This window comes from Ambystoma mexicanum, chromosome 2q, assembly GCF_040938575.1.
Source record: "Ambystoma mexicanum isolate Mex_15411 chromosome 2q, UKY_AmexF1_1, whole genome shotgun sequence".
Classification (NCBI taxonomy): Eukaryota; Metazoa; Chordata; class Amphibia; order Caudata; family Ambystomatidae; genus Ambystoma; species Ambystoma mexicanum.
Window position 1 is genome coordinate 423144985 of NC_090924.1, and position 12651 is coordinate 423157635.

General features: G+C 43.3%; 1 protein-coding gene across 1 annotated transcript; it reads left to right on the forward strand.

The window, feature by feature from the left end:
• Window positions 1-10584: 10584 nt before the first annotated feature.
• LOC138568966 (olfactory receptor 1L4-like) lies at window positions 10585-11529 on the forward strand. The gene has a single exon (XM_069646716.1). The coding sequence runs from the start codon at window positions 10585-10587 to the stop codon at window positions 11527-11529; it is 945 nt and encodes a 314-aa protein (XP_069502817.1).
• Window positions 11530-12651: the final 1122 nt, after the last annotated feature.

Here is a 12651-nt window from a genome sequence, read left to right on the forward strand (position 1 = left end):
GAACCGATCCCCCAAGTTAAAGCAAATGGAAAAAAGAAAGGCAAAAATGAAAGTAAAACTGTGGAAAAGGATATATCCAAACCTCCATTATTGAAAAATGCTGTAAATGACTTGAATTCGGATGCAACAACTCCTAATAAAAACCTAAAAAAATGTCCCTTACAGCCGCCACATTCCCCTAATGAGGGACGCAGCCTTGTTTTGGCCCAGTCCCAATTATCAAACTTTTTCAAAATCATCGAAAATAAAACCACACAGAAAAGTAGGGCTGATGCTCCTCCACCCAGTAACAACGTTACGGAATGTGACTTATACACGGCTACTGGCACAAGTGAACCAGTCATGGAACGGCAACAGCCCATGCATCCTGGCAATGTCCGGGAGACCTTGAGCAGACCTTCCATCACTCAGGACACGAAGGGAGAAGCCCAGCAACAAAACCAGCAGGAAGCATCTCCAGGCCAGTCTAGGGACCTTGTTTTGCAAACGGGAGAATTACCAAAACAGTCCACCACTATTATAGGATGGGAGATTATATCATTCAAAAATGGTATAAAGCGACTTAATCGCTCAGCCCTGATGCAAGCATTCAATCGCATTCCGGGGCTCCGCACCTTGCACACGACCGATATCGAATGGATAACACTGCCACCAATTCCACATCATCGTATGGTGTGCAAGGTCCAAACAGCGATTATCACCAACCTATTATTGCAATATACAGAGGAGTTTCGTTTTATTGGACTAATGCTCTACCCGTTTGACTCAATTGACGATGCTATATCTTTTAATGAAATGCCCCTTCCCCCTCCTCCCATTCCACCGCCGAAGTTGATTATCAGTGACTTGCCCAGAATGGAAGGCACAGATGTAATTGCGCAACTGGTAAATTTATCTAATACCAGTAAAGATTGGTCCTGGCTGACCGCCTTACAAAATATCCGAAACCCAGCCATGAATAACATACCTCATTAAGTAACCTGTACCCCTATCTATTCTCTCTTGGAATTCATGTGGCTTTACCAACTTAAAGGCATGGTTTTGTAATCCTCGTGTGAAAATCGCCTTTGACATCATGTTATGCCAGGAAACCATGTGTACTCACGAACTTATATTGCCTGGCTACACTGTTTTTCAATTAAAAGCCAAATGTGGCACAGGTGGACGACCACATGGAGGCCTGGCTATATGCATAACCACCAACTTAGATGTCATGGTCTTAGATGTACTCAATGCAAAAGCAATAATGGCTGTACTAATCATGTTTAAAGGCTCTCACTCAAACCCTCTCCTGCTGATAACTTTATATCATAATCCAGTACTGCTTACTCTAAGAGATGTGTTTAATGAGTTTGACAAGTTACTTGATGACATCCTCACCCTACATCCAACCTGCGATATTGTACTGGGAGGGGACTTCAACGCCTACTGCATGAACTTCAGCTCTAAATCTGCAGATTTGCAGGGTACGCATCCAACATGGCAGCGAGGCAAGTTATGGCAAGAATACCTAAAATCTTGGGAACTTGATATTGTCCCCTTCTGCACTCAGGGCGATTTCCACACATGGAGAAGAGCAGACAAAGCTACTTGTATTGATTACTTTGCCACTTCCCGAGGTTTACACTCCGCCAATGCTACAATTCATGAATCTGGGTATGGGGACCACTGCATTATCCATTTGAAGATTCAAATGGATATAGTGCATTTACCTATTGATCATCAGCAAGGGTTTATAGAAGGGGATCGGCCTGGCCTGTCTCTCCGATGGGCCACGAAACTTTGTGACAGGGCTAACGAAATGATCTCTGCACGTCTGAATCTTGCTTGTAACATCGGGGAAAATTGGAAGTTGCCTACTCAAGGGAGGGTGGATTTATTTAAAATAACATCGGACGTTTTACAGTCCTTACGGGCATGTGCCCTTCGGGATAACTCAAGGTCAACCGCTGACCCTTCTGGCTTCATTCGTGAGGCTAGAAGAGTTATGCGGCTAGCACTGCGACAGATCGCGAGAGTGGCCTCCTCATGGTCTGAGTACTTGATAGAAAAAAAACGCATAGTGAACAGATATCGGAACAAGTGCAGAGATCACAAACGTTTTCTTCACAATCAGGACAATCAGAAAATGTTCAGTACATTATGCCATAGGGATAGACGATCAACTTGGGCTTTACTGAGGGTGGGAACCTCAGCCCTCATGGTTGATCAATCCCTATCGATTTCTCCACAGGTTTGGCGAGCCTACTTTGAAGAAAAATTTGCTCTTCTTCTGCCTTTTGTAGAGATCAAATACAAATGGTCGTGCTTAGCACATCCTTCTTTTCTTCCATGGGACACCACCGCCATTGCAGCAACGATAAGTACGCTTAAATTTTCAAAAGCTGCAGGCCCTGACGGGATTCCAGCTTGTGTCTTAAAACGCGATCCTGACATGTGGGCTGAAATACTCAAGACCCTCTTTTATAATATGTTGACATCTCTAGAGACTCCCCAGTCTTGGCTAGCCTCCATTATTGTTCCAATATATAAAAAAGGAGCAAGATCTCAGCCTTCCAACTTCCGACCGATAGCTCTAATTGATACCGCTGCTAAAGTGTTTGCGATCCTGCTCTTAAGGGAACTCGAGACGGTTATCAGTGATCTCAAGATTCTTTCCAAGTACCAAATTGGATTTCGAGCAAGAATGGGTACCCCATTAAATGCTACAATCATGGCCCATCTTTTAGCTAAGCACAAGATTAAGGACTCTGGCCCACTATACATGGCATCTATAGATCTTACCTCTGCGTTTGACTCAGTTATTCGTGCACTTTTATGGAAAAACATGGCTGTAATGAACATACCTGAGTATATAATACAACTAATAGCGAAACTTCATACAAATACCACTTATTTGGTAAGAGTAAATAGCGAAGGTGCCACTACCCACCCAATAAACATCGCTGTTGGCGTGAAACAAGGCTGCAACCTAGCTGCTACACTATTCAACCTTTATATATGTGGCATAAACGACATCTGGAACTCTTTGATCTCGTATCCGGCAAGGCTCGGCCATCTTAAAGTACAATGGCTAGCCTTTGCTGATGACATCGTATTATTTGATCGCACGCCTAAAGGGATGCAAATCAAATTAGATCTATTTGCATCCTACTGCACGACTCACAATCTGAAATGTAATGTGGAAAAGTCAAACATAGTAGTGTTTAGAAACCACAAGCGAAAGAATCTTACACGCAATTGGAAGATTGAAAGCTTTCCTTTAGCCACTGTGCCGGAGATCCGATACCTTGGCTATACTATTTCTGATTGCAATTCTATCGCTATGTGGTGCGATGTACTACACAAAAAAGCGGCACCTCTCGCCACACAGATGCGGCTGGTATATCTAAAGTTTTGCAAATTCTCACTGCTACCATTACTCCAATTTTATATCCTAAAAGTGGAATTTATCATCCTTTATGCTTTAGATATGTGTTTAGTGGACATCAACAACCATCTTGATCAAATACAAGGATGTATGTGGAAGGGAGCCTTAAGATTGGCCAAATCGACACCGAATAGCCTATTAAGGCAGGAACTTGGTATCACTGCATTATCTGCACGTCGTAATTGGCGTTTATTAGCTAACTTTGCCAGAATGTTATATCCTCCTTCTAATTGCTTATATGAGGATCTGGGACAGTTAATGATAGCGCCAGAATGCTCGTCTTTTACAATCTACTATGCTCAAATGGTGCAGATACTCGACGGAATTGCACTTTTACCAGCTGACTTAGAATTCCGACAGGGATATGTGAAACATCGTCTCATAGAAAATGACTGGTGTAGAACAGTAATGGAAATTGAATCACTAAAGAGTTACAAGGAAGCGGCTCGTTTCTGTTCTACTAGAAGACCGCACAAACCCTATTTAATTCAGTTTCCCTGCAATAAAGCCAGAGAAATATATCTTCGTTTTAAATTGAATCAATGTCTCACCCTAGAACGAATTTGTGGATGGAGTCCGTATTGGAAGGCTATTGCAGATGCCGGATGTAGGTTCTGCAATGATTGCTCAGCTAAGGAAACACTAAAACATCTAGTTACACTGTGCCCTCATTTTGAAACAACGCGTACACTAACTATTGCATCTAATGGTGTACCAACTGAGGACAACAGGGAATGGCTTTGGTTGGCCTCGATGTGGGGAACGCGAACGAGTTTCATATTAGCTCTATGTAGATTCCTAACGATTATAAACACCGATCTTGAGACGAGGTTTCGAATGAGTAAGCCCCAGGGGAACTTGTAATGCAAGAAAATGTGTACTTGCATTCCTCTAATATTGTAATCCCTAGCAATTTTTTGAATGTTACGCTCTGTATACGAAAACTTAAACATAACTGCAACCCTCCCCACCACACTAGCAATATCTACTCAAAATATTGTAAAATTGTGTTGAAAGTTTTAAGAAGATATTAGTATACTCAGTTTGTCTCGTTATATATGAAAACTGTTCTTAAAAACTTTCCTAACATATTGTATACACGAGAGTTTGCAGATTAACTCTGTCTAATTGTTAAAAAATGAAAAATGAAATATTTTATGTAATATGAAAAGAACTTATATTTTTATAAATGTTGTAAAAGTTTGTTGATCGAACTAATAAAACAACGGTTTAAAAAAAAAAAAAAAAAAAAAAGGTGCCATTCTATTCGCCAAAAGCGTGGCCAGAATAGTATTGTTGGTATTTATATGCAAGATCAGCCTATAGGCAGAGAAATTCATGGAATCCTTTGCAGGCTTCAGGAGTAATGTGATCACAGTCTATCTCATCGAGTCTGGTAGTGATCCACTGTTTACTGCATGCCGATGTACCACGAGGAGATGTGGTGCAAAGGAAGACGAATATGTTTTCTAAAAATCCACGGAAAGGCCATCTGGCCCCAGTGATTACCTCCTGAAAGGTTTTGAATTGCTAAGCGGATCTCATGGGTGGTAACAGGGGCATTTAGCACTTCTCTTTGTCTTCATTTGAGAACCAGCAAAGGGAGACCTGATTTAGGTATTTGCATTCCCTCTGGGTGGTTTCTCTGAAAAGCACAAGTATTGCGCAAATTGAAGCCTGCGTGAATAGTTTATCCACACTGACAGTATCCCTCTATACATTTTTAAGTTTACTCTTGTGACCATCCAGTTTGCTTATAATTGTTTTCAGAATGCCACACTCTTTGGAGATGCAGCCCCCATGATGACAATTTAAATGCCTCCTGCAGCACAGCGAGGGAGGTTACAGAACCCCCCTTCTCCTTGAAGAAATTATTTGTTCCTCTTGAATAGCTGCCCTGAAAACCACATCCGTCAGTGTCCCCTGTTTAAACCTCCAACCAGAGCCACCCATCAGTCTACCTGGAAGCTCAAAGGCTAAGCTTACTGGGGAATGACGCGACAATGTGTGTGCCAGGATTGTACGGTCAGTGGCCCATCTCACACAATGAGGAGTGGCCCATCTAATATGTGTTGTATTACCTATGACAGCCCCATTTCCTTGCAAAATGGGACTCTGCCTCTGGGAGCATGTGCATTTCCTGCAGGATGGTGATGTCTGTGTGGTGTCTTTTGAGATAGAGCAAGGTCTTCCTAGCCTTGGAGTAGCAGTAAAGCTCCCAGATGTTCCATTAGATCAAGTGGATCCCTTCAGTTTTGTGCATAGGCATCTAATTCCCCAGAGTAAGAATTGTCTTTGTCCATTTGCCAGTCGGGCACTGATTGAATATCGCTCCTCACTAGATCCATTGCGCAGAAAAGGTATTGTGCTGGTCGTCATAAATCCTAAAACTACCAAACTCAACATGACCAACCTCTGACAACATTCCCACCAATCCACCCCCACCTCAACCGGCAACTGCAACAGGCCAGTACCACAACTCCTCGCCAATAAACACGCCTACTCCATGTGTGCTTCACTGGGGAAGCCACCCAGAGCAACCAGCCGGCACCCGCCACAATGAATTGAGTGACCAGCAGCAATAGAAACATGCCATCGCCTCCCCCATTTTCATCCAGGGTCCCCTCCCCTATGGGTCCCTCAGCCCGGCCCCCCAGGAGGAGGAAGAATGATCCCTTACAGGATTATTAGGAGGATGCATAGCAACGATGAGAGGAATTCTATAAAGTCTCTGGCACAGTGGTCGAAGTGTACGAAAAGAAGTAGTGGAGCTATGTTCCCTACTGGTCTGCACCTCTCCCTGAAAGCCCCATTGCCACACCCCCTCCCATGCACAATATAAAACCCCAAATGCATGCGCCTGCAGTTTAAGGGACTGTTTAGTGCACTGCACTGAAAGTGCAAGTTTCAACTGCTTCCTACATGTTTATTTTAAAACGAAACCGTTCCGGAACGGTTCCTTTTGAAAATAAAAGTATAGGAACGGTAAAACTTAATTAAAAGAAGTAGAGGAGCACCGCTCCTGACCGCTCCCGCCCACTTCGACCACTGCTCTGGCATCATCTGACAAGGTAAAAAAGAGGGTCTACTCCCTGTGCTCCACCGTGAGCTTCACAGGGAACATCCTGGAATTTGAATGCCCTTGCATTCCATGGCCTGCTTGATCTACAGAAATGATTTCCTTGAGGTTTGGACCTTGGCAGAGAATTTTGGAAAGATAAGAACATCTCCCTTGTAGCTCAGCTATCCTTTTTTCGTGGGCCAGCTTCAACACAGTGTCACAGTCTTGAAAATTAAGCAAGCAATCAATGATCAGCCTTGGGGAGGCTCCCGGGACCAGTCTCTGGCCCAGGATCCTGTGCGCATGGTCAGTAATGAAGGTAGAAGAGAAGCGTGTCTTGTCCAATACCTCTTTCAGGAGTTGCTCCAGCAGGATTTCCATGAACAGAGTGTCACCTGACTCCTGTACCCCAATGATACAAATGTTATTCCTTCGGGACCTGGATTCTAAGTCGCCCTGTTTATCTGAGAGGATCTTCAAGGTGTCTCTCTCCATCTCTGAGGACACTGAGGTCATCCCATCCTCTACCGCTGATAATCCCCCCTCTGCAGTATCCAATCATGCTTGTCCAGACGTGCCTTAATGTGATCCACCTTACAGGTAAGGGAAAATATTTTTGTATATAAGATATGTATACCTGCCTGTAACTGCAAAAACATGTTCTTAATGTCCACTACCTCCAGTACGACTCCCTCAGGGGTCTCCTGACTTTGTCCTTTCTCCTGTGGCGCGGGGGCCGAAGGTCTCATCTTTTTGCTGGTAGCTCCTGCCTCAAAGGTGAGTTTAGTTTGACTCTTGTTGTGCTTTGCCATTGTGGGAGGTGGCCCCTCCAGGGCAAAGATGGGCTCAAATGAATAAATAAAGATTCTGTTAGTCCCCTAGTTGCATGCCCTCAAAGAAGGGTATTCGCCACCTCAAAGTGCTTGTTCAGATCAGCAGTGAGGGCCGATGGGCCATCCAAGTAGTGGTGGCGAGGGGGAAGGGGGAAAGCTCTCCCATATAGTAACTCAGCCAAATGTCTTCTCAAACCAGCAAGCGTTCACCAGTCAGGATAACAGTTCATGTCTTTCTGGAGGGAATGCCAGGCATAGCATCACAGTAAGGCCCATGATACTCTGATGGGGGCTGTGTCCCAGATGATGGCTGCTTGAAGGCCTGGTGCGTCCCCCATGGCTCACGAGGAGCCCACTGACCCGTGGCCCTGCGTTCTAGGGTTGTGACGCTGCTAACATAAACCTTGCCGGTCCTCTTTGAATAGTAGTGCCCCTCCAAGTTGGAAGCAACATTCTCTCCTTCCTTCTGGCAGGTGAGGGACCCTTCTGGCAGGTGAGGGACCCGTTGGCCACAGACAGCCTGAAAAGACCAGGGCCAGACGATGTTTACTGGATGGCAGCAGATGGCAGGGGTCTCTGCAATCTCTCCTCCTCTGGAGCGTCCAGGTCTAGCACAAATCAAGAGCTAAAGGCGGCACACCAAATAACATGCCACAGGGCCCAATGTCTCCACTCCCAGGCTGAGCCTCGTCCCCATCGATCAGCTCATGGAGGGGCCAGGATAGGGCCACTTCCTTTGCAACAGTCTGGAGAGAAGGACCTGGAGCCCTACTGTGACAGCCTCACTGAGCCCCAGCCTATCCAGGCCCACGCACTGCCGACCCTCCCTGCTGCCGGCCTTGGCCCTGCACCCCATTGAGGGCAGTCGTCTCTCACCACTGCCTGTGGTGGAACAGGACTGCCCCTCCTTCCAGCTTGTCCCACGAGGGTGCAGCTTCTCCACGAAGCTCCACCTGACATGGCCTGTCACCTCGGATTGGATCCGAGCTTCTCCTCCACACCGCCTCACGGGCCGTGCACTGCCAATAGCAACAACAGAGGACGATCCAGTGCCATCCACCCAGCTCCTGGCTCCTTACAGTCATTTTCTGGGTCCCGGAAGATTAGCTATCTATGCCCGCCATTAGGTGCTGTAATCTGGCCGGTCTAGGAATAAAATTGCAGGACATACAGAGGGTGTCTCAGGAGTTCACATTGTAGTGGCATTTTGTCTGGGCTATCAAGTGCCCCCCCCCTTGAGTCCTATATCTTCAATGCTCTTCTACATGAATATATTAAGAAATGAGTTCGTATATTTTGTATAATCTACCACTCGAGATGACTCAATCTATCATTATACTTTCGTAGATGCAATCATGCAACCACGATGATTAATAGCATGAGACATGAAATGAATGGCCACGCCATTTTATCCCAATAGAAGGCACACTTACACACAAACACACACACACACACACACACAGCTATGCACTAACACACATACATCCATTTGCTCACAAGCACGAAAACAGAGGTAAGCCCACATAAACAGGAAGGGCTGTCAGACCGCTCAGTAGTTATTTAGCCACTGATGTTTCACATTGAGTTTATACAGGACGAGGGCAGGAGGGCACAGCAAGAGCCTGCAATATCAGTTCAGGGTAAGTGTTAATAAAATATTTTTTATAAAACATCTATGGTACACTTGCATGATATCTTGCATGTCAGTAGTGTTATACAGCTATAATAATTATACTCACAATACGCTTATAATGAAAATCAATACAATTCCACATGTACTAGATGGTGAAGGTACTTGACCATGCCAGATCATTAGGGAAAACTCATTACACAGTATATGTATTATCAATGGCAATTTACCTCTGAATCTCAATGAGTACAGCGAATTAGACAGAATAATAAAACAGTAATTATGATTCTTACTTATGAAGGAACTATCTATAATTTTTCCTACCAATCTTGTTTCTTCTCTCCTCTCTCGTTGTCCACTTTCTTTGCATTGGTATGACATCCATGTTTTGCAAACACCATCTTATGAATGGACCTTGTTTCTCAATAATGCTCATAGTTGCTGTAAGTTAATCAAGCTTGTTTTATCATGGAACTATGGCAGCTTAATAACTGAACAGTACTGTACAAATTAGAACTTGATAAACAATGATTTAGTCATTGAAAAGTCATTGACTTTTTCGCTCTCTCCTTGAGTCTTGTGATGTCAGACTTCTTAACAGCAATTTTGTCAAATGTATTTTAACAGACATTTAGTCTATGTTTTATGGTAGTACAATTTTATCATTTTTAATGTTTTTTATCTATGTATGTGTGTACAATTTTATGCCACACAATACAGAATTAAATTAAATGTATCATGGAACTATGGCAGCTTAATAACTGAACAGTACTGAACAAATGATAACTTGATAAACAATTATTTAGTCATTGAAATGCCGGCGGGCAAAAAACTTTCAACACTATGTGACACAACTGACAGTAGTCAGACTCACCCTCTAAAATACAGTACATTGTCAGACCCTCACTTCCCGATCTTTTCATAGAAAAGTCTTCATTGATCACAATATGTTTTATACTTGGCAAAGGTCTATTCAACACTAGCTGAATTTGGACACTAGTCCAATTGACATCAAGTGCCATTTTTTCTTTCATATTTTTAGTATACAGCAAGCTTTATTGTTGATAATATGTGAAATACTTTGGAACTGGATTTTGGTTTATTTGTGTACAGCATATAAAGCAAACTGTGTATTTATTTATTCTTTGACTATTGTTTGACTATTGTTTGTGGTTGATGAATCAGATAATATTGATTAAACCACTACTCTACACAGACATTCATTCATAAATTAGAAAACTGGAGCTTCGTTCATAACCAAGGATCTCTCCCAACAGTTCTCTCGTATGACACATGGTTTGCGTGACATATGCTGACCTGTACATGTGGACTGTTTTGTGATTCTATTTTTGTAGTATATACATTAGGTTCTGCCACAAGAGGAAGCAAGAGAAAATTCAGACAACCAGTATACTTAATTCTGTGTGTCGAAAAATAGGAAACCAAATGTGTCAATAAGCCAGTATCTTCTGTTCATGAATCCCATGATGCCTTGCCCCAGTTTGTGTTAGAGCTAATTTTAATAATACTCTGTGTATTACTTTTACATTATTCTAAGTTCCACCTAATGACATTTCTTACACACAGGAAAGCGCAGCAAGAGCAAAACTAGAGCACATTTCCTGCATGGATGAGGCAAACAGAACAAAGGAATTGGACGTCAGTGAAGAACTTCATTCTCCTGGGGCTGTCAGATAGTCCAGATCAGCAGATTGGCCTCTTCGCACTGTTCCTTACCATGTACATGACTGCCTTGCTGGGAAATGCTCTCCTCATAGCTGTCATTTTAAGAGACCGCCATCTTCACACCCCTATGTACTTCTTCCTAGGGAATCTTTCTTTTGTGGACATTTGCTTCACTTCTGCTATTGCCCCAAAGATGCTGAAGAACATGTTGTCTGAGGTCAGAACTATCCCTTTCCATGGCTGTATTGCCCAGTTGTACGCTTTCTTCTGCATTGGTGGCACAGAGTGCTACCTACTCGCTGTCATGGCTTTCGACCGCTACGTTGCCATCTGTAACCCACTCCGTTACACCTCTTTGATGACTAAGAACCTTTGCATATCATTAGTGGCTGGTTCCTGGCTCTTTGTTTCCCTGCATTCCGTGATGCATGTCGGCATGGTGTCCAACTTTGAGTTCTGTGGCTCGAATCTCATCCAGCACTTCTTCTGTGATCTCCCTCCGCTCCTCAAGCTGGTCTGTTCTGACACCACCACCTACCAGTGGCTAGTCTATACTGAAGGCTCTCTTGTCACCATGAGCCCCTTCATGTTCACTGTCATCTCCTATGTCTCCATAGTCTCCAAAATCCTGAAGATCCGGTCAGCACAGGGCAGGATGAGGGCCTTCTCCACCTGCTCCTCCCACCTCTCTGTGGTGACTTTGTTCTTTGGGACTATCTTCTTCATCTACTTTCGCCCATTCTCTGTCAATGCACTGAACCAAGAGCGGGTGGTGACCGTGGTGTACACCATCGTAACACCCATGTTGAACCCGTTCATCTACAGCCTGCGGAACAAGGATGTCAAGGGAGCTCTGAAAAAAGTATTTCACAGGAAGTTAGCTATGTAAACAGCACAGCAGCATGATAAGAAGGTTTTCACCTAATGAATACCCCATTAACCCCCAAACTGCTTACTCCCCTCACGCGTTCAGGAATTTAAGAAGTGAATTCACCTATATTGCAATAGTCAAGTGAATATGTGTAATTGTAACCATTCTAAACAGAAGTCTCTATTTCAAAAACACTGTATTTTCCCCAAAGAGGCAACTGCACCATATCTATGAAAGACGTTTTTATTTGCCCCCAAGTAACAGTTTCATTGGCACATACAATCATGCTGCCTATTGCTACTTTAAAAATACCCTGAGAGCAGGTAACATTGTGGTTCCTAAGATCTGTCTGCCAGTGGAACCTCTTCTTTTTCAAAATATCATGATTTTGTGGGCGCATTGCTAGCCCCCAATTAAAGTGGTGGGTGCCAGAATGCTTGCACAGTAGCAACACAATATAGCCACAAGCATACATCTTGGCAAACATATAAATAAAGGTACACTTACCTGTACTTTTAGATGTCATTCTCTATATTTCATATGAAGTGTTACCAATTTTAACTTGTGTAAATGCACGGAAGCCTCAGTTGTTGGGCGAACTCAGGGGAGAGACAGGTAAAGTAGATATGTATGTATTAGGGTTGTGGCAAAAACATGTGGAAGCAGAATCAATGGAAATGAGGAAAACAACCACCAAGAAAGAAAAGCTACAGAAAGTATACTGATTTATAAGAGAGACACAAAAGATATACAAGTTTACAATTGTACATAATTCTTACCCTCAGAGGCATAGTCAGGATTGTTCAATAAGTGGGGCCTGAAGCCAATGTTTTAGGCAATCTTTTAGGAACTTTGTAGCTAATATAATGGATTCAAAATTGGATGAGTTTTGCAGATCACATGAGATAACAAATATTAAGCTTCCCCAATCAGACTTCCATAAAACTTCAAATTCATAGTTTAAAAACATGATTTGTAAGTAGACAGTTTCTGTAAATCATCAGACTGTGATTGTGTTTTTCCTGGGCAAATCAAATGCCCGGACAAGAACAGCATTTACATTGAACACAAACAACTCCCAGAAAGATATACCATCCACTAGTGTACTGTGGAAATATACTTCGCATTGGACACTGCATT